Genomic DNA, 23,032 nt, shown 5'->3' on the forward strand with positions numbered 1-23,032 from the left:
GGAAGCGGAAACGCAGGATGGTGCAGCGCTGTTATTGTTCCTACCCCACTTTCAGAATGCTAAGTCAGTGTTTGGCTAACTAACTAGCTGTCTTTTATTATTGTTGTTGTTATTATTATTATTATTATTCCATTTAATATAGTTTACATATGGTAAGTTGTTTTATTTTTGATGTGAACTTAAATGCAGGCTTTTTTTATGCGGATTTGTTTCAAGTTGTTTCTGGAAAAAAATGAGCTAGGTGCTAACAGAAGGAGGCAGCAGTAAGCTAAATGATCTGGATGCGGAGGTATGCTTGTTTGCTAGCTGGCTAACAAAAATATTTACAAGAATAATTCATGTGAATCCCCGTTGCCCGTTTACTGTTCGCTTCTGAATCTATGTTGAATTAGGTTTATTCAAAGCTACGTAACTATAAGCGATTACAATTAATTGGCACGCTCTGTGTCAGCCTGCGACTGGTCATATATGCCATGTTCAGAGTAACTTTCCCAAAGGTGAAGAATCTCACGCTGTGTGTTTCCTTTCAAGGTTTCTGAGAGATGGATTCTTTAGATCACATGCTAACAGACCCCCTGGACTCAGGGATGGACTACGATGGCTGTGTGATGGAGGAGTGCATGCTGGGAAACTGCAGAGTCCGGATACCAGAAGATATTCTAGAAGATGTGAGTAACAACATGTACTAGGTCTTGGGATGTGTGAATATTCTGAACACAATTAAGAGCCATGGTAGTTATGTGCTTTAGAACGTATTAAGTCCTGTGTTCCCTCAAATGATCAGTGTCCTGTCCTTTCACAATCACGACACCATTAAAGGAAAAACCTTCCCTGAAAGTTTTTGCATATTAATATTTATAATGAACTTAAATGCAATCTTCAACACTGTCAAAGACTTGAATATATATCTGTGTGTGTTTTATGTTGTGTGTCTGAGCAGCCAGAGATTTTCTTCTCTGTGATGAGTGAAAGCACCTGGTCTGAGGTTCTGACTGATGGACAGAGACAACACCTCCGCCAGCTCCTTCCACACTTTCCAGAGAATAATGTTTTAGAGCAGGACAGGGTCATTAGTGACCTCTTCAATGGCCAGAACATCTGCTTTGGAAATCCTCTGCATCTTGCTCAGAAGCTATTTAGAGGTACTTCTCATTCATAGTCCTACTGATAGATACAGCTATTTATAGGATCCTGCTTTTATCGAGTATAGTTCAGTTCGGCTCACTATCTACAGACTTGCTTCAGGTTGCTTCTCCCATGATAGTAATGTTAGAGATGCTGCTCAGTTGACTTGGGTGAACCACCAACTGTGTTGTGGAATTTAAATCAATTGCACTAGTGCCTTTAAATCATTTTACACATTTGCACACTGTAATATACAAAGGTATGTAAAGTGATCTCATGTTAGAGTCCTGTTCATTTGAATGGACAGACATTGTTGCATGTGCAACTCTCATATAAAGTATATATACTTAACACTGTTAAAAAAAATCTGCTCTTTAGATGGCTACTTTAACCCTGAAGTGGTCAAGTACAGGCAGCTCTGCGTAAAGTCCCAGAAAAAGCGTCAAATCTACTCTCTCCAGCAGTACTACCACAAACTGCTCAAGCAGATCCTCATCTCCAGAAAGGTATCAAACAAGCTGACGATAGAAAAACATATTTAAATGACATTCATTTTAAATGAATTCTAAAGTCATTTAAGTCATTTAGATCACTTATGTCATCTAAATTCATTCTTTAAATGTCTTCTTCTATTGTGTGATGTTTTATTCCTGGGTAGGAGTTATTGGACATGGCTGTACGCAGTGGGCCAGAGCTGGCAGTGAAAAGGTGTTATCCTCCTCCTTCCCACAGAGAGGAGCGAGAGCAGCGTGTGAAGCGTAGAGTGAGACGTATACTTCGGGAGGTGAAGACTGAGTGTGGGGACAGCAATGTGTCCTCTGATGAAGATGGTGAGTCTGGTGAAATGTAATCTCTAACTTGTGTTTGCTAAGAGGCTACGGTTAGGAGTCTTTGATTTCTAATTTATCTAATGCTTTAGACAGAAACTATTTCCTTAATCGGAACACATTAAAAGAATCAGAATCAAGGAACACTTATCATAGGAAATAGATTAGATTAGATTCAACTTTATTGTCATTGCGCATGCGTACAAGACAGATGCTAACTGCATTTCGTTAACCAGAAGTGCAAAGCTGTAGTGAAATGCACTGATCAGACATAACATTATGACCACTGCCAGGTGAAGTGAATAAGACTGACGATCTCCTCTTCATGCACGTGGGAGCGAAGGCTATATATATGAATGTACAGAATGTGTGAATATATAGAATATACATCCATTCTTGGACCGCAGGCACCTGAACCTCTTCCCAGAGGGTAGGAGGGTAATCAGTTTATGGGCTGGATGAGAGGTGTCCTTGATGATGTTGTGAGCTTTACACAGACACAGGTGATTTAAAAGAATTGTTAGAAAAAAATTTGAACACTTACAAGTTCAATTTGTGAGAATTTGTACAACAATTTTTTGAGGAATTTGGAACACTCATTTTAAGAATTAGAACACTCATTAGAACAATTAGAACACATTTTAAAGATTTTTGTCATGCTTTGAAGACACGGCTTCTTGGCTGTCGACGCCTCCATCCCCGTCTTCTCCAACACCTACAGTCTCTCTCAGGGTTCTTCCCAGTCTCTTCACCCAGGACATGAAAACTATAGGTCAGTGTCATATCTTATCCACTTCTATCTCATATCAGTTATCTTGGCAGATTTGAGGAAAATAATTTATTAATTATTAATAATTTATTAATAAATTATTTATTTTTTGCTCAATTCAGATAAGCCAGAGCTGGGAGAGAAGGACTTAAGAGCCATGATGAGAAGACACCGAGAGAAGAGGAAAAGACAGCCAGTGAGTTGATTCAAACCTTCTGCACCACGGCTGTGACACATCATATGAAATAAAATGTATTAGTTACATTGTGTAAATATTTAGGATCATCCTGACTTCATGACATCAGACTTGCACCTTGGTGACATCATGTCTCGAGTAAACATCGGCAGAAAAGGATCCAATATGGGTGAGGTTTATGAGAAATATTACATTTTCTTAATCTCCTGGATTAAGGCGGTTTCTGTAATGGTTGTGTGTGTGTTATTTCTCATGCATGTAGCTTTAATTGACTTGGCCTTGTCTAAGAAGGAGATGAAGGAAGAGAAAAGGAGGAAGAAGCTGCGACCCATTAAAACCGAATCTGACGACGGCTGTGAGGGTCAGACACCGGCGGCCTCATTGTCTGCCACCATTAGTGACAGCACACCTGCTCTCCTGCAGAGCGTTAAGGAAGAGTGAGCATGTCCTCCAACACACACACACACACACACAGAGTTACCAGAGTTTGCAGACTGATTTAATGTCTTTTTTTCTTCACGACAGAGCTATGGAGGAGTCCCAGAACAGCCCTGACACTGTGGAAGGAATAGCCATTAGCTTCTTTCATCTTCTAGAAGACATCCTTAGACAGGAGAATCTGGCATCCTCTTCACTGGTATACTCACCAAAATGCTTTGAGCAACCACTGCTGTTGTTTATAAGCACTGTTATTACACATATAACAATACAGGAAGGAAAAGTCCTGCGTTAAATTTTGGTCAATATAAATAATATCAGTCTAGTCATAATTTTAAGATATTATTAAAATTACTCAAATCTGTGAAAACTAGCAAATAAAAAAACTAATCTACAGAGAGAAGGCAGACCTGCTGTGAGAACTCTATAATTTGAAGTAAGACCGGGTGATGAGACATTTAATATCACCATCATTGTCACATTATGCTTTTCTGAGATACTACGGATATCTTTTCGTGCTAACAGCCCAGCGGCTTAACCACTTGAGCTACCACAGCCCCCCTTCAGTGTTTTCAGTGTTATTTTTAAATGCAGCACTATTTATTGCTGGTAGCAAAAACTGTATTTTGTGATGCATATGGTGTAGAAATAGAAAGTTAATTGAGAATCTTTGAATGTAAATGTTTAACAATGCCTACTTATGCTTGTGTGGCATGGCTGTCTGAAAGTCTTGAACAGAGGTTGTCAATCAAGCGTGCTAATTTGAATATTAGGAAACAGCCACCCTGATGGTTTTCTGATCTGTCTGATTGTCTTCTATATCCATTTACATTTACATTTACATTTCTGGTATTTGGCAGACGCTCTTATCCAGAGTGACGTACTAGAGTGGTTTAAAGTCTCTATCAATGAATACATTATCACTGGCTCAATAGGTCACAGACTTAGGATACCATCAGTCTAAAACTGTTGGGAATGTTGTTTTTATATTTAAATCTACATACAACAATACATAAAACACACAGGGGAAAATAAGAGCTAATCAAAAAGTTAGAGATATCCAAGAGTTTTAACAAAGCAACATTAATGGAAAATCGTGCCATGCGTGCCATCAGGCTCATCATTGACTCATTATTCACAGTGTATACCTGACAGCCACGTTATCTTGTTTAAAAAAAACATAATTTGAAGTCCTGTCTTGCAGATTGAGGAGAAAGTACAACAGTGGCAGGCCTCTGCTGCTAGTGCACTCAACCCCTGGTTCTCAATGGCCCCCTGTTGGTCAGAGCTATCAGTGCCCGCAATACAGTTCTTAGCTGGGGAGAGTAAGTATAAGTTCACATAAAGCAGAGGTGTCCAATCTTATCCAGTGGCCAGTGCCAGTGTGGATGCAGGTTTTCATTCCAACCAAGCAGAAGCTACACCTGATTCCAAATGGCTAATCAACTGATCTTGGCTTACAGTAGACTCAGGTGTGGCTTCTGCTCAGTTGGAATGAAAACCTGCACCCACACCGGCCCTTTGCGGATATGATTGGACACCCCTGACATAGAGGATTGTGTTTCTAAACTATCCATTCATGAGATGGTGGTAAGCATTTTTTCCTCTCCCCTCTTTCTGGGTCTCTTGCAGCTGGCTCTATGGCTCTACCTAGTGGCTTCACTCCATATGTTGAATTCCGAGAGCTCACCCAGCAGTGGAAATGGACTGGTGAATTGTTTGTTTTTCATTATAACCACTAAATTTATTGCAACTGTGGCAAAAAGATTTGTTTTTCTGAAACAGTTTTGTTTAATCTATAACCATTTTTTTGCTTTTTTGTGCTTTTCTTCTCATCTTCTTAGGACCCACTCAGGACAGTGAAAAGGATCTCAATGCTCTTTGCTTACTTTGGCTGGAGTCAAAGGACCAGGCTGTAGTCAAGGTATCTTTATGTTCTCCACCAGTGCCAGCACTTTTGGCACTCAAATACTGTACATGTGTATTTTCTATTGGTTACCAGTCTTATTGATTACCGGTCAATTTCTTTTTTAATAGCAAGAAGGAGAAGAAGCAGCAGAACTGACTCCACCAGCTCCCAGAGTGTGAGTGGTCTTTCAGCGACAACCTCTTTTATTATTATTCTTTTAGATTTCTAGAGCCTTTTAGATTATCTTTGTGTGTTGCATTTTTAATGGCTGCTCTGCTCTTATGCCAGATGGACTGATTATGTAGTGAGGCCCAGCACAGGAGAGGAGCGGCACGTCTTTCAAGAGCAGGTATGTACTGAGGTGTGGTGCTGCAAATTGTTGAAGCAAGGCAAATAAGACAGTTGAATTGAATTGTGTTTGGAATCTGACTCTTGACTCATATCTCTGACACAGGAGCAGCAACGCTATGACCAGCCTCACAAAGCCTTCACCTTTCGCATGCATGGCTTTGAGTCTGTGGTGGGGCCGGTCAAGGGAGTTTTTGATAAGGAGACTTCGCTCAACAAAGCCCGTGAGCACTCACTGCTGCGCTCTGACCGTCCAGCCTATGTCACCATCCTCTCACTGGGTAATATAGCTTAACAAGTGTACACTGATTTATTTGAAAATTTTAGTCATACCATAATTACTGAATGTAGTGTGGGAAATGGTAACACCCTCCCGATTATTTCAAATGTGCTATAGCTTAAAGCCATAGAATAGAGATTAAATCAAATAGACAAATGAAATCGACTGAGGATTCATTCCTCACTATCAGTATAGAATTTCCAGTGGTGATAAAAACACTTTGCAAATCTACATCTCACTCATCAAAGCTTCAAAATATGCAGCACCCCAATCAATTTTTAAACGTTTGTTTTAGAAACTCTACGTTTTATCTGTCTTCATCTTGTGAGCACCAAGATGGTTAACCAACTATACTGATATGATGAAGCTCAGCAGAGTATTACCGCTTTTCTACCACTAGGGTTCTTGCATGCGTCTGGTCAGGTGTGCACTGTACATGCATGCATACAGTGCATGAACAAAACTATGCATACACGTGGTCAGTAAATGCGGCCCCAGATCTTAATTTCATCATTTCAGTAACCAGCCCTCTAGTAATGTAAAAGCTCCTGTGTACTGACCAGCTTCTTGTAAAGTTTGTTTATTTAATCAGATAAAAAATGCCTCTAGTATATTATTCATGTTGATCTTGACTCTACTGTGTCCTCAGTGCGGGACGCGGCTGCCAGACTGCCCAATGGTGAAGGCACCCGAGCAGAGATTTGCGAGCTGCTAAAAGACTCCCAGTTCTTAGCTCCTGATGTCACCAGCGCACAGGTCCCAAGCCCATGCCACACTGCTCCTTGGTTCACTATACCACTTTCCCTGGTTTGTTTCTAGATCTAAACTATTCAATTTTATGCTCCATACAGGTGAATACAGTTGTTAGTGGTGCTCTCGACCGCTTGCACTATGAGAAGGACCCATGCGTGAAATACGACATTGGCCGCAAGCTTTGGATCTACCTGCACCGAGACCGGAGTCAGGAGGAGTTTGGTAATTTTTGGAAAAACAGATGTAACAATTACAGAGGGCAATGTCAGGGTCCAGATGAAATGTGACATAAAGATGTCCCGCAGAGCCTCAAATGTAAATAGAAAGAAGATAAGCAGAGGACTGTGTGATGATGGTGGTATAGTGTTATTACATTGTACAATTACTGATTAAATGTTAAAGACTTTGTACTAGTTCTTTCATTGATTATTTAGTATTTTAAAATCTTATAGTGACTACAACATTGATATTTTGCATTGTTCTGGAACAGAAAGGGTATCTGTAAAAAGGTGAGGGCTAGGATTCCGAACATTAGGGCCATGTGTCTGTATATGTTACTGGTCATTGCTTATGAGCTTATTGCTGATGATATGGTGCTGTTTCTGTGCAGAGAGGATCCACCAGGCTCAAGCAGCTGCGGCCAAGGCACGAAAAGCTCTGCAGCAGAAACCCAAACCTACCCCCAAGCCTGTAAGACCTGATACACAGCAGCACAGTTACACTTTCATTAAAAAGAAAACTCTGCTACACCTTTGAACCTTTTGTTCAAATCAGAAATCCTTTGACTAAGTCATAACGCTTGTATTCTATCAATGCACCAGTAAGAATAGAGAAAGTGTTTTTTATTCCAAACAAGAAATAATGCACACACATTGTCAGTGGAACAATAGGAGCGGCATTTTTGATTACAGTTCAGCATACTTAAAAATGTTACAAAACATTTGGGATAGTCCTGAATACAACATCCTTCATGTATAGCACCCAAAAACTTAGAGAATACCTTACGTTGCTCTGCCTTGTATGATCCCAAACCCTCTTAACTGAGCTTCTTTTTTTCTGTAGTGATCTGCTAATTGTAATTACAAACATTTTCACTTAAAATGTTGCATGAGACAAATATTGAATGATGTAAAGTATGTTTAAGTGTTGTATGTTGGTATAAACTGATTATCATACTGTACAAACACTGTGCTATGCAAATACATGTTGCAGAGTGATAATGTCTTTGTACATTACATAAGATCATTACTATGATCTTAAAGTGTACAGCATATTGTGGTGTTATATTTCTGTGTTTCCATGCAGTTTAGGTTGGAGAACAAAAAGCTGATATGAAAATTGATTACATGTCCCCTGTGTTTGTGTAATACATGAGTATTACCATGCAAGTGCTGTAACTTTGTAGTGCTGCATAGTTCTGACATTGTTAGAAATTAGTCTGCAAAAGACTAAAGTATATGCTTAAATGAATGCCATTTTGGACTATGGAGTGAATGATGGTTAAAATGACTGTGCTGTAAGATGGGTGTGAGATATGTGTTTAGAAAACGTTTCAGCAAACATTTCAGTGTGAATTGGCTTTGTTTCCATGCTTACATTTCTATTCTCTTAATTGCTTGAAATGGTAAAAATTTGTGGGCTGAAAATTTGCATATTGTTATATTTGTATGTGACAGAAGTCTGGAAGCAAGGAAGCAGCCGTGAAAAGCAGTGCTACAGAAGGCCAGAGCTCGGCACCCGAAGGGGTTTCTATACCTGCTGTCAGCTTACCTCAACCCCCCAGCACACCAACACCGAGCACTCCAGGCACTCCAAAATCTCCACTACCCCCTACTGTGTCCACACCAACCAAAGCAGGCGTGCCAGATCCAGTCAAAACCAGGTGACTATTGCTTACAAATATCTTACTAAATGTGATTCTGTAAATGTATTTACTTTGAAAGCGGTTCTCTAAATTTTCTTTCTTATCTTTTGAAACTAAAATCTATTTACTGAATGCGCACAGTCAAGACTGGACGGCTTTCCCTGTACACAGCATTTGCTCAAAATTTACTTATAAATGTATAGGTGCGGTGAAGGGCAAATGTTAAAATTTTTCAAAAGATATTGTAGAGTACAAAACTAAAATATGAAATAAATAATAAGAAAAATAAAGACGCACATAAGAATTTCTTAACAATTCTGGTTTTTAATAAATAGGTAAGTGAGATTTGCTTATGTGCCACATTTGAGTATTATTCCTTTAATTGTATTAGTGCAGCAGGTGGGGTTGTGGTTTAGCGTGGATTTGCATAAGGAGGAAGGTGTTTAGCTGTGAACTAGAGGAGTAATGACTAACATTGCTTACATGAGTTTATCATCCCATGTATATTTTTGGGATCTTTCTATCTACCTGAGCAGAAAGCTATGCATGTGATGCATTAGTCATTATCCCTCTAGCTTAGCCCCACATACCTTCCTTCCAGTGCAGATCCACATTAAACCAAACCCCATCTGCTATATTTCCATTAATGTGCAGAGATAATGAATGTGTTATTCATTTGCACATGCTCTCTGCAGCGTCCTGCTGGTGTCTCCTCCCTCCATGCCTCAGCTGGGCACTTTGCTGTCTGCCACTCAGGTTGCTCCTCAGGCCTCCCAACAGGCCTCAGTGCAGCCTGCAGCTCGAGTTGTAGCTCATTCAGCTTCAACAGGGTCTCTGTCACAGGTGCGTTTAGTTACTGCTCAACCTGGCCTTCCTGCTGCTTCCGCGGGCCAGGCAGCCACACTGATCCACCACCAGACCCCCCACCATATGAGACTGCCTGTCAGTGTAGCCCACACTAAGGGCATTGCCCAGGTGAGCACTCAAATTAAACACTGGTTTTGTAATTTTAGGAATGTTATAAATGCTGATTTCACTGTTTACTACAGGGGTAGTGATACACAGCTGTTACAATTCAGTTTGATTTACAATACTGGCTTCACAATTTTTGATTTAACACTCAGTATATTTTAGACAAAATTTAGAAGAAATGTTACTGAAAAGACTCTGATTCTGAATTTTGATTCAGATTCTGAATCATAAACAATGCAAACATTGTGTGTGTTTTTGTATGTATAAATAAATCTAATTCTTTTATAATACATACATGATCAGGCATAACATTATGACCACCTGCCCAATATTGCTTCTAACACAACAACTTTGAGGACAAAATGTTGACTTGCTGCCTAATATATCCCACCCACTAACAGGTGCCATGATGAGGAGATCATCAGTCTTATTCACTTCACTTGGCAGTGTTCATAATGTTATGGCTGATCAGTGTATATGAATGAATAAACAAAGTGCCTGACCTGGGAATGTTGAAAATGATTGACTGAAACATAAAGAGCTCTGTAGCGAATAAAGAGTGCTGATGTTTTATAACATAAAAAAGTTTTTCTAAAACCCACCCTGAGAATATGCCAGTATGTTAGAATGACCTTTTTTCTACCTTAAAAGATGCCTACTTATTATGCTAGACACATTACTCTTGTATGATGCTATGGACCTTTTGTCATGTGTGCAGGCTGTGGTGACTCTGCCCCTGAGGAGCCAGTCCACAGGAAGTCCTATCCAGGTGCAGGCATCAAGAGGTCAAACTGGTATCTCTGTGCCAGGCCTGGCTTCTGCTGTTGCTGTCAGTAAAGCTCAGAGCAGTTCACCAGGAAGTCCTGCAGCCAACACCCCATCTCCTGCAGTACTGCAAGGGGTCACCAGCCAGAACATCATCAAACAGGTACAAACTCCCACTCAGACTAGCGGGGGCGTTGAGCTATCTGTTTAATGTAGATTGACGTATCTTATTGTGTGCATTTATATGTATAAATTAACTCTCCACAAAACCTCCAGGTTGCTATTACTGGTCAACTCGGTGTGAAAGCCCAGAACACTACAGGCATCCCACTGACTGCCACCAACCTCCGAATTCAGGGTAAGGATGTGCTGCGCCTGCCGCCCTCTTCAATCACCACAGATGCTAAAGGACAGACGGTATTGCGCATCACCCCAGACATGATGGCTACTCTCAAACTCACCCCTGACATGCTGGGCAGTGCCAGCAGCACCACTGCTAAGGGCATTTCTGCCACTCTGCATGTGACCCCACAGCAAGCCCCTCCCACTGTTTCATCCAACCCTGTCCCCCCAGCCACAGCTGAGGCTCTGACTGCCAAAGCTCCTTCTTCCCTGCCAGCACCAGGCACTGCTACCCTGGTAAAGGCCACATGCGATACTGCTATCCGCCTCATGCCTGCCCTGGCTGTCACCATGGCAGACCCCAAAGCCCGCACCTTCTCTACAGTCACCTCCTCAGATTCAAAAGCTGGCGGGACCACCATTCGCATTGTGCCCAGCCTGGGAGTGATGCCACAGAAACCGGGTCAGGCGGTTCCAGTCACCACCACTACAAGTGCCAAGCCTGGCACTGCTTCTTCAGGGGCAGCCACGGTTACCATAGCAACAAGTGGAGTTGCAGGGGCCAAAGGAGTGACACTGGGCTCTTCTGCTGTGGGTTCGTCGCTCTCTCTGGGCACTGCTGCAGCCACAGTGAGACAAGTGCCTGCCACTGCTACAGTAGTGGCCACACAACCAGTAAGCATTTACATTTGCTTTTCATTTGTGTCAGTTATGGCTGATTTTTCCAAAGTGACCTACAACTGAGCAGTTGATGGTTAAGAGCTTTGCCCAGGGGCCCAACAGTGGCAACCTTCTGATGTTGGTCATGACCGTCTGCTTAGTTGCATATATATCTAGCTCTGGAAAAAAGATAAGAGAGCACTGCCCAATCTCCAGATTTGAACCCTATTGAAAACCTCTGGAATGTCATCAAGAGGAAGATGGATGGTCACAAACCATCAAGTAAAGCTGAGCTGTTTGCTTTTTTACAAAAAGAGTGGTATAAAGTTCCCCAACAGCAATGTGAGAAACTGGTGGAGATCATGGAGCCAAAACCCATGCAGATCGGGGTTATTCCTCTAAATACTGATCTCTTAATGTTATTTAGCCAAAGCATTAACACAATCTGTTTACAAATTATTTGCATTTTGTTTTATTTGAGTTATTAAAGCTCTGCAAATACTGCATGATCTTGGGTTATTTTGATGTGTTGTCATTTCCTTTAAATATACACTCTAAATAACAATAGTTATATTTTGTATTTAGGAGAAATATTGTCAGCAGTTCACAAAAAATCGAACAAAACTCTTCATCTCACCAATACATGAACCTGGGAGAAAAAAACACAAGAAACTGATTATTTTGCAGTGGTCTTTTATTTTTTTTATTTCATTTAATTGCATGATTAAAGACAGAGCTGGAGAAATGTTTGAGGGAGTAGTTTGAGGGAAAAGTGAAATGATTCCAAGAAGGCATTGTTTGTGAGGAAAATGTTAAGAATAATAATAATGGTAATAATAATAATACATAAAGGTTTCTAGTTTTTAATGTATTATTATATTGTGAGTTAGTCTTGTAGTCTGCAGAACGTTACACTGGAAGCTGTAGGCATTTCATAAGTCCTTGTTTACTAACTGTGTATTTTTACTTCCTCAGGGGAAGTTACCTGCAAGGATCACGGTGCCTTTGTCCGTTCTTAGTCAACCTCTGAAGAGCAAAAGTGTGGTCACTACACCAATACTGAAAGGAAACCTCAGTACTAAGTGAGCTTCTTCAATTTTTTTTCAGTTTATATCAGAATCCAGCACTGTGGTTATTCATCTTCTGTTAATGTTCCTTTACTGTTTGCATGTTTTGTCACTTCCTGTACTTGACATGCTCATTGTTATTGAAGTGTAGGTAGACTTTAGGCTCAAGCCTAAAGTTTGACTGTTTTGTTTGTCTGACTGAAAGAGAGAACAGTATCATATGCTGTTTAGATGCAGCCTAATGTTCCCATAGCTGCCTGTCTGATGCTACCCTCCCTGTGTTCTATATGCAGTATCAGTAATCTTGGCAGGAATATTATCTTGACCAGCATGCCAGCAGGCACCAAGCTCATCGCCGGGAACAAGCCTGTCAGCTTCGTTACGGCTCAGCAGCTGCAGCAGTTGCAGCAACAGGGCCAGGCCACACAGGTCAGCCTCTTAGCAATTAACCCCCATTACTCCCATGTCCACTGTTATCTCATATCTGAACTTTCCTAATAAGCTAAAACATTTAAGTGTTCCTCCTTTCTCTTTTACAGGTCCGTATTCAGACTGTCCCAGCACAGCAACTTCAGCAACACTCAGCATCCAGCTCCCCTAAATCTACAGTGTCCACTATGGTGGTGTCTACTGCCCCCTCAGCCAAAACAACTCCTGACCCACAGTAAACGCCACCAACAACTTAAATCAGAATGCCAGCACCATTCTATGGAAAGCCAGTGTTTTGCCAGAGCTCTGCAAAAGTCTGAAATACTGGCTTCCATTTGACATGGAGCTGTTGTTCAGTATAGTATAGAGTCCCATGTTTGGGTGATCCATGGTAGGTGAAAAGGTAGAAGACCACCACATGGACACATTGAACCATGACCCTTCATGTAGTTTTATGAATTGAACAGCTTCCTTCTTATATGTTGTGTATATAGAGACAGTCGATAAAAAAACGATAATGTGAAATTTGAATTGTCATCTTAAATAAATAATCTTGTTTATTCTCTTTACCATTTCTACAATACTGAAACTGCAAGGCACTTTATTAAGTATGCCAATAAAATTATAGCTATAATGAATTATACTGAATTCCGAGATACCATGACTTCCTTGCTTGACCCAAACATTTTTGACAATTTAATCCTGATTAGAGCCCTGATCTGGACCATAGATGGTCTGCTCATTTTGAGCACAATTAAAGGACAATACCTTTCATGAATCAATCCTAATGTTTACATTGTTCTCAGACTATGGATGACTGTAATAATGTGAATACAACCATGAATGCATATGAGCATCTACATGCGAGTGCTCACACATCAGTTTCATCCTCATGGAAGAAACTGGGCTGCCTCGTGTGCTGCAGGTGTTGTATCTATTTAAGAAGGTTGACGGAAAATCAGCCTAAAATTCTAATTGTTCCAGGTGCTATATGGAAAATAAAGCACTTTACCACCGCTTAGAAAAAAAAGTACTTTATTCACAGGTTTCATTGGAACACACACAAATTATGCTTATGTTTTTGATCAACACATTATTGTGGTTTTCAGTTAGGAAAGCTTGTTCATTATGAACATTTATACTATTTGATTAAAGTTGGATCTAAAGCAGTCTAATCTATTTCTAATCAGTTATGTTAGGTATTTATTATTCCGATGTATTTTTGCTGTGTTTTAAATCAATGGTTCTCAATTTGAAATCACAGTCCAACACTATAAAAATTATTATATTTATTATTGAGTTCTTATAATTATTGGCTTGTTTGTCTGGTCACATGAATGAGTTTAATCTGAACTTAATAACTCACAAAAGTAGAACTATAAATAACTGGACATAATGAAACATTAAGGCATAATGATAAGATAAAATGCTCTGTGATGCCATGAAATAAAATAACAACTCAATAAGTGCTTTTCTACTAGATAAACAAAAATGCATTTGCAGGATTAGCGGGATTAGCTAAAAAAATTCCTGCAGGAGCAGGCGGGTTTGGTCAGGAATTCTGAAGGAGCAGAATTTGTATCTCTACTGATATCAGCTGAAATCTTCATATGCTAGTTACCAGAAGTCTATTCTTCATCCGATTCCTGGAGCAAAGCCTTCTGGGAACTAGTGTCCGATTGAGTGGTTTTCCTGAGGCTGAATTCTAAATCTGTCCTCTGCTTCCCTCCGTACCGGTTGGTGATCCTGGAATATGACAGAAAAAAGTATTCATTCTTTTCATTTATACAGGGTAATGATATATAGCTGTGATTACCATTTGGCTAGCTCTAACACACCTGATCTAACCAATCAGCTAATTACCCTGACACTCTTATGCAAAGAAATGTTTGTAGGCCAGGGAAAGCATTTGCATTGCATCATTTTACTTTACATAATGATTTGAGAATGATTTGCACTCACCACCACACCGTGCTGTAGTTCACACCCACAATCAACAAAGCTACTGCATAATGCCAACAGTAGCACATAGTAATAAACATGATGTTGCCGTGGTTTTCCAGATCCCACTCTTGTCCATTTAGAGGATACAACACAAAACCGATCTGTAGGAAATAACTGTTGGTTCAGAACCTTAAAAGGTACTAAATTACATTCTTATTAGTCAGAGGTCCTCTATTCAACTCCATTGAACCACGAGGTGAATTGAAAAGTGAGGTAACTGTGCTTTGATGCTGATCTCACCTGATAAAACCAGGTGCCTTGCAGTATAGCCAGGCTGCACCTGAACACCTCGAGCAGAGCATTATCTTGCAGAAAAGCCTCAAGCATAGTGCTGGCTGCCCCACAGAATATAGCCACTAGGAGCAACGAGTGAATGTGCTGGTCCAGAGCAGGCCGACTATGTACGTGGAAATAGAAAAGGAACCCTGGATGAGAAACAGGACAGGAAAACTGTTATAGCTTCCATTCATGACTGATGGACAATTTAATACACTATATTGCCAAAAGGGGACACCCCTCCAAATCACTGAGTTCAGGTGTTGTTTGTCAGGGGTTGGGCTTGGCCCCTTGGTTTCAGTGGCGTTTTTTGTCATATAATTGTCTTTGGATTCTTCAGAACAGTGTTTCTAATATCATTGACCGGGGTTGCAAGGTTTCAGCAAAGATGTTTGCACGTACCTTTAATTAAAAAAAAAAATTAATTGCAAACAAGTCCAGATTTGGTAGCCCTGTCAGCCTACTGCTCCCTGACCCCACATCCCCATTCTTCAGAACACCACACATCATGGGGAAGTCCTGAACCTAACCCACTATTATTATTTTTTTCAACAGTTCCTATTTCTGACCACTAGGCCACTGCAATAATAACTCTGTGGAGCAGTTAGCATATTGCCCTAAGTGCAACATATAGAAAAGTGAGCAAATCAGTGAAACATTAGCTTATATCTGGCAAACAGCAAATATCTGTTTTGACAGACAAATAGAAATAGATGATAGAGAGAGGGGCTTGTTAGTTGAGTTGTACCTTCTACAAAAAGAGCGAGAGAGAGTCCAAAGTGGTCAAGGCCAGGTGGGACAGGAAGCGAGGACATGCTGAGAACATCTGCAATGCCAGAGATACCAAAGAAGAGGTACATGGTGCTGTGTTGCCAGTTCATTAGCTTCACCCATTCCCCATTGAAAAGGTGAGCATGAGGTCCATCAGGTACAAACTGCTCAGCCATGATGCCTGGAACGAGAGTAAATCCCAACATGATCTAACTTCTTGAAAATACACAACTAACCTCATGCATGTTCATGAGTGTGAGTTCATCTCTCACCAACAAAAGCGAAAAAGATCTTCACACTGCCCTCAATGAGGTCTATCCTGTTAAAGAACAGAGGTAGATTTTGCCTCATGCCATGTTGTTTCTTCTTCCAGCTGTGTCGCAGTGGATATTTCACAGACCACCAGAAGCCAAAGAGAAAGAAGAAAGTGCCAGGCAGTGCATGTCCTTTAAAGTTGGCCATCTTTTACAGTCTGCTTCTGATCCTTTCTCCAACACACAACACTACACAAAAGAAAAGAAATTATTTGAGAATGAAAGATGAAAGGAAGAGCAAAAATTGACCACACAAACCTCATAGACCTCTGTGGCATGGCCTAGTTCGTGACACACACTGGAAACATACAACTTTACTTCTCTTTATTTCTCTTCAAATTTACATTGCTGTTTTCACAACTTCTTATCTCTGTGACTTCAAAAATGACAAGAATCTAAAGTCGCCATAATCTGAACTGTGTGCATGTATTTGATATAATTCTGTTAATTCTATTAATTTTACTTTTAGGCTATGTATGCTGTCAGGTATTCATATGTTGCATACGACAGACAACTAAACCACATCATAGAAATGCGTCAACTGTTAAAGTTAAAACATACTACCCCTGAAAATTTATTACAGTTATGAGAGTTTATAAGGGAACTCTCAAAGGGGGAATTGTGGGAAACAAATTTTCTTGTGTTCTCGCAGAGGAAGGCTCACTAACCTGTTCGGGAAAGGTCGTAAACATTCTTTCTCGCAACCAAATGGGTCGTAAATCTTAGTGGGTAAACATAGTCTCTAATAGGGGGTAGGGGAAAATGAGGGGGCTGCTTTAACACAACCTGAAGGACAGCCTACCAAAGTCTGTATAAATACCAGAGGTTTCTTGTCTGTCTTGCACTTCTGAGTGTGTTCTAATCTTCAATAAAAGATTCCTGCAACATACTTCCAAGTCTCCGTGATCGCTCTTCTACTGGTCTTCGGTTAATTTACAGCAGTATAAACAATAGATAACATCCTGTGTAATCTTTGTGGAGGGGGGTGTAGGTGTTGCATATTTATGGAAGCCATTTTGTAACGTAAGATGAATATAAAACTTAAAGATAGCAATCTTTCAAAAAAATATTTCAAATAAGCCCTACTTTAGCTATATAAAAGGTTAAATTTAAGCTAAAAATTAATGCTCATTTTTTCTTGCCTCATATAACTTCATCATCAAAGTATTTATCACATCACAACTTTCTTTGCAATGATAATTTCATTTATCAACCATATTGTTAAATTTATGCACGTCTTCTCAATATTCTGTGGATTTCTTCACCAGTATAAACAAAAAGCAGAACCATGACCTTATCAACAAATAAACACCGGCCAATTCATCTGCTCCATGTCCCATGTTGTTGTGGAAACAAAACAGTTCAGAGAAATTTAAAGAGCCAGGACACACCAGCTTTATCTGGGCCTTTTTACTTGACTTAATGTTAAAGTAATTAAGGAAAAAACGGGGGCAGGTTTTATTTAGGGATTTTCCTGATTGTACTGTGTATTGTATGAACCTCATGAGACGTCCAGATGAATTCACTGGCCATTTAGATGAATGTATGTTGTTACAGGAAAGTAATCATTGACAAGGTGGTGTGATGCAGCTATACACATTCATTCTCTCACCAGCTTCTATCGCTTTTCCATTATTGTAGTCAATAAAAAACGCAGCTTGTGAGAAACCACCGGAAAGCGCACAGACTGACGCAGGAGTCTCTATCCATAACTAAAGAAACATCCCAGCAACACAACGCTTCACACTTCATTATACACTGATCAGTCATAACATTATGACCACCTGTCTAATATTGTGTCGGCCCCCTTTTGCTGCAAAAACAGCCCTGACCCGTCCTGCACTGTGTATTCTGACCCCTTTCTATCAGAACCAGCATTAACTTCTTCAGCAATTCGAGCAACAGTAGCTCGTCTGTTGGATCGGATCACACGGGCCAGCCTTCACTCCCCACGTGCATCAATGAGCCTCGGCCGCCCATGACCCTGTCACCGGTTCACCACTGTTCCCTCCTTGGACCACTTTTGATAGATACTGACCACTGCAGACCGGGAACACCCCACAAGAGCTGCAGTTTTGGAGATGCTCTGATCCAGTGGTCTAGCCATCACAATTTGGCCCTTTTTGGTCAAACTCACTCAAATCCTTACGCTTGTCCATTTTTCCTGCTTCTAACATCAACTTTGAGGACAAAATGTTCACTTGCTGCCTAATATATCCCACCCACTAACAGGTCTTATTCACTTCACCGGTCACTGCCTGATCTGGGTGTATTTTGCTGTTTTTATGGTTATATTACAAGTTTTTTTGTTACTGTTTTATTTAATGTTTCCTGTCACCATGTCCCAGTGAACTATAGGAACAATTATAGTGTTACTATAGGAACAATAAGTTCAAGCAACTAACGCAGTGTTACAAATAAACCATTCCACTGGAGCTATGGTCAGTTTATACTGCAGTACAAAGTCGTTCACTAGTACAACCCAAACTTTTAAATGTTTTTTAAATATGTTGCATGATTAGTTTTTTTTTTTTGATGAATGTTGGCTTTAGACATAAACTGTACATTTCCCACTATCATTTTCTATTTATTTATTATCATTATTTTAAAAATAAAAGTCCTTATCTTACGTTTGCGCCCTTGTTCACTGCCTCAGCCAGAGATCTTCAGCATCATCAGCATGCACTTTGCCTCGATTTATTTGAAGGTCTGTGATGACTTGCTAAAGCTGAAACCTTTCTTCTGAATAGCCTTCTCTGTTCTGGTAACACGGAGAAAACCGACGCGACAGGTTTACCGAAACCTAATTGTTGTGATTGCGCGGTCACGCAGCTGCGCGGTCACAGTCCTGGACTCGTGATTAATCACCAACTAAACTAAACTTCGATTAATTGCAACCTAGTGATAAAAGAATTTGTATTAGTTTAAATTTCAGCTGTGTTAACTATAATTCTTATGTACAAATCTTTATTAAATCGCCCGAATAGTAATACAAAAAAGAAATTTAATTGCACATACCTGTGTGTGTGTGTGTGTGTGTGTGTGTGTACCGTGCTGACACACTGGAGTAACCTGTGGATCTCGCTCCTGTGTGTGTGCGCGCGCGTGTGTGTTGAGATGGAAACTCACCGAGTTACCTGTCTACCTGTTTACCGACCCCTCCCTCTCTGACCCTTGGACACCTCCCGAACAGATGAACAAACTCCTACTCAGCACACGTGGGACAATTTTGCTTCTAGATATTTCAAACAAAATCCACTTGTTTTATATATATATATATATACATAACCCTTTAATAAATAAACATCTTATCAGAGGGTTTTTCACGTGCGATTATGTGAGTAAAATGAGATCATGTGAAAGTGCTGCATTTCACTATGTAATGCCCTAAACTTCTGATGTTAGGGAAACGTATTATATGTAAAGAATGAACATAAATGAATCATGTGCGGTTTGCACTACGCACTCATTGACCAATGAATAGCCCCTCTGTCCATTTATGCTTTAATTTAATTTGCCAATCAGGTAGCAGCAGCATCGCAATACATAAAATAATGCACAGTGGTCACATTGGTCACATCAGACTGTGATATGAAAAATGTAAATAAATAAATAAAAATGTATTCTGCGTATGTAGCTGGCAATTTGCAAATAAAATAAAAAATAAATAAAAAAACAAATCATTACAATGGCAGGTTCCAAGAACAGGAATCTGAGGCTGTAGTGCACACAGGCTCATGCAAATTGTACAGGTGACAAAAGAAAAACAACAACAACTTCACCTGTTTTTTTTTCCAGTCTGTAGCTATCCAAACTTCCTCCTTGTATGTATTCTAAAATAATTGTATTTGCTACTCAACACTGTTTCCTTGTGAAAACTTTATGTGTCCAGTCCCTGTATCAAAACATAAACTGAGCTATAACACTATGAGCAGTGAGAGGTGAAGTGAATAAGACTGAGTATCTCCTCATCATGGCACCTGTTAGTAGGTGGGATATATTAGGCAGCAAGTCAACATTTTGTCCTGAAAGTTGATGTTAGAAGCAGGAAAAATGGACAAGCGGATTTGAGCGAGTTTGACCAAAAGGGCCAAATTGTGATGGCTAGACCACTGGATCAGAGCATCTCCAAAACTACAACTTCCAAGGAAGGAACAGTGGTGAACTGGCGACAGGGTCATGGGAAGCTGAGGCTCAAATTGCTGAAGAAGTTAATGCTGGTTCTGATAGAAAGGGGTCAGAATACCCAGTGCAGGATGGGTCAGGGCTGTTTTGGCAACAAAAGGCAGACCAACACAATATTAGGCAGGTGGTCATAATGTTATGACTGATTGGTGTATTACATTTAAAAGACATACAGGACTAGTTTCTTATATACACTGATGTAACACCACAGTAAAGTTTGACATAGAAGCACTACACATTTAACTTTATTTAATTTCATTATGAGGTAATGCATAAAGAGGTGAAACAGGTTGAAAGTAAAACTAAAATCGGTGTGGCAGAAATTTGACACGAACACTGTACAGCCACTTAGCTTTGCATTGCAAAAAAAACAAGTCATGTTACAACTGGCTTCCTGTTACAAATGCACATAGTACACATTACTGCCTGTGACTGGACACAGACTACTACAGCTAAGTACTAAAGAAGAAAATGAGAGCTCAGTATTTTTTATTTATTTTTTTGGTTCTATTTTGAATATTAAACCAACAATTGGTTAAGATGACAGAAAGCCATATCTGGGTTTTAATTGTTTGGCTAAAGTCAGTATTTTGTGATAATCTTTTTAAAACTTTTCAAATGTAAACTTCCAGCATAAATTTGTTTGGTTAAATAATCCAAAATTGGGCATCACAGTGGGTCAGTGGTCAGCACTGTTACCCCACAGCAAGAAGATCCCGGGTTCAAACAGGCAGGGTCCTTTCTGTGTGGAGTTTGCATGTTCTCCCCGTGCCTGTGTGGGTTTACTCCGGGTACTCTGGTTTCCTCCCACAGTCCAAAAACATGTACATTAGGTTGATTGGTAATTCTAAATTGCCCATAGGAGTGAGTGTGAGTGTGTGTGGTTGTCTGTCTATATGTGTGGTCCTGTGATGGACTGGTGACCTGTCCAGGGTGTACCCCTGCCTTTCACCCAATGTGTGCTGGGATAGACTCCAGCAGATCCCCGTGACCCTAATTAGGAATAAAGCGAGTATAAAAATGGATGGATGGATAGTTCAAAATTTTAAAAATATACACTACCAGTCAAAGGTTTGGACACACCTTTTAATTCAATGTTTTTTGTTTAGGGATTTATTTTCTACATTCTAGAACAATACTGGAGATTTCAAAACTATGAAATTACACACATGGACTTCAGTAATCCATATTTAATGAAACAGTCAGTTGTTATTTTAAGACACGAAGGTCAGGTGTTCTGGAATAGTTCTTGCAAGAACAGTATTGTCAAGTGCATTTGCAAAACCCATCAAGCACCATGATGAAACTGGCTCACATGAAGACCATCCCAGTAAAGCAAGACCAAAACTGACCTCTGCTGCAGAGGAGAAGTTCATTTAGAGTGACCAGCCTCAGAAATCACCAATTAACAGCCCCTCAGATTAGAGGCGTTATGAAGGCTTTACAGAGCATCAGTAGCAGACATATCTCAATATCAACTGTTCAAACCAGATTATTGTGGATTTCGGCCGCCTTCAGCATTGTTTTACAGTGTAGAGAGAAATAAACATCAGGAAATGGGACCATGGGATTAGAAGGTGTGTCCAAACTTTTGATTGGTAGTGTAGTAAGAAATTGTCAGGTATAGGTGAGTGAAATTAGAAATATTTACAGATTTTTATTTTATTGGAAAAAAAATCTAGATCTAGCTAGAAACTGCCTGTGTGCATTATTCTAACACTCTAACAGCAAATGTATGGCAAATCTCAGCTTACAGTTAATTCCATCTGTACAGTAATTGCTTGACTAAACAGGGGCTCTAATATACAGTATCTTTAATGAAGGTCCATAACTGAGACTGTGAATGAAATCCTTAAATACAGAAGTAATGAACTGATTGAGGACTTAGTGACTTGTCTCATTTTCCATTATTTTATTTCCAGTAATGGGAAAACTGTAATAAATGTCCAGTGTGTCTTCTCTTTAACATTGCTTAATATTACAGGGGCAAATGATTTAGTCACAACTAAGTCACAGCTTAGTCACAGTTAGTAAACAACAACTGTGCATTAAAATGAATATATTTTGACCTTTGCAGAGTTACAGATAGTAACACACAGGGTGAGCTTATGAAACATGATCTTTTGTGTGTCTTCTGAGCATGATTACTGAATGGGTGAGGCTGTTGTATTTCAGGTTAATGTTTAAACCTTCTTCACGGAAGTTAGCAGACACAACGTGCCTGAATGAGCAGAGACAAAGGGAACTTTGCTCCTGACTTCAAAATGCATTTTTAATTGAGTCACGCCAAAGAAATCCTCGGCGTCGATGGCGATCCACGAGCCAATCCGCAGCTCAGAGCACAGAGCTAAGATAACATCTTCCATGTCCGTGTAGTCACAAGCACTGACAAGCCTCAGAAAAGAAAAAGCAAGCATTGAAATTTATAGTATTTGTGTCACTGTTCTTGTGAATGAGGCTTCGGCATACCTCAGGGTTGAAAAATAAGCATGAGGGCGTCTTCAGTGTACAGTTACTCATCATTATAAAAGAATGCTGAATAATTTATGAGCCCTGCATGACAGAAATGACAACGGCGCTCACAGAAATATGATACAAACATCACGTGTGAAGAGTCACATGATTAAACTGGTGAAATTCAGACGATATTTTAAATGTAGTACTTTAGCTGCATTACCGCTGATTAATGGAGTAAGATTAAAGAGTTGTTATAAGAATGTTATAACACTAAGGTCATG

The 23,032-nt window shown here is 39.9% G+C and overlaps 2 protein-coding genes across 3 annotated transcripts; one reads left to right on the forward strand and one right to left on the reverse strand.

Annotated features, from left to right (window-relative positions):
• Nucleotides 1–32: 32 nt before the first annotated feature.
• Nucleotides 33–14,852, forward strand: nfrkb (nuclear factor related to kappaB binding protein). Of its 2 annotated transcripts, XM_058415596.1 has the most exons (27): nucleotides 45–63; nucleotides 217–289; nucleotides 532–668; nucleotides 941–1,142; nucleotides 1,504–1,631; nucleotides 1,784–1,955; nucleotides 2,620–2,724; nucleotides 2,844–2,917; nucleotides 3,002–3,086; nucleotides 3,180–3,354; nucleotides 3,443–3,554; nucleotides 4,560–4,680; nucleotides 4,988–5,065; nucleotides 5,200–5,279; nucleotides 5,393–5,439; nucleotides 5,553–5,613; nucleotides 5,719–5,893; nucleotides 6,542–6,648; nucleotides 6,744–6,867; nucleotides 7,256–7,335; nucleotides 8,322–8,527; nucleotides 9,205–9,484; nucleotides 10,200–10,409; nucleotides 10,523–11,263; nucleotides 12,224–12,330; nucleotides 12,609–12,744; nucleotides 12,855–14,852. In XM_058415596.1, the coding sequence occupies exons 3-27, from the start codon at nucleotides 543–545 to the stop codon at nucleotides 12,981–12,983; spliced, it is 3,861 nt and encodes a 1,286-aa protein (XP_058271579.1). In that variant the 5' UTR covers nucleotides 45–63; nucleotides 217–289; nucleotides 532–542; the 3' UTR covers nucleotides 12,984–14,852. The 2 variants fall into 2 exon arrangements, with proteins under 2 accessions (XP_058271580.1, XP_058271579.1); XM_058415597.1 differs by lacking the exon at nucleotides 217–289 and having other exon boundaries at nucleotides 33–152.
• Nucleotides 13,763–19,097, reverse strand: tmem45b (transmembrane protein 45B). Its single transcript, XM_058415598.1, has 6 exons — nucleotides 18,740–19,097; nucleotides 16,068–16,298; nucleotides 15,773–15,976; nucleotides 14,989–15,173; nucleotides 14,707–14,849; nucleotides 13,763–14,490 (listed from the first exon to the last, which is right to left on the reverse strand). The coding sequence occupies exons 2-6, from the start codon at nucleotides 16,255–16,257 to the stop codon at nucleotides 14,373–14,375; spliced, it is 840 nt and encodes a 279-aa protein (XP_058271581.1). The 5' UTR covers nucleotides 16,258–16,298; nucleotides 18,740–19,097; the 3' UTR covers nucleotides 13,763–14,372.
• Nucleotides 19,098–23,032: the final 3,935 nt, after the last annotated feature.

Source organism: Hemibagrus wyckioides, linkage group LG18 (genome assembly GCF_019097595.1).
Source record: "Hemibagrus wyckioides isolate EC202008001 linkage group LG18, SWU_Hwy_1.0, whole genome shotgun sequence".
Taxonomy (NCBI): Eukaryota; Metazoa; Chordata; class Actinopteri; order Siluriformes; family Bagridae; genus Hemibagrus; species Hemibagrus wyckioides.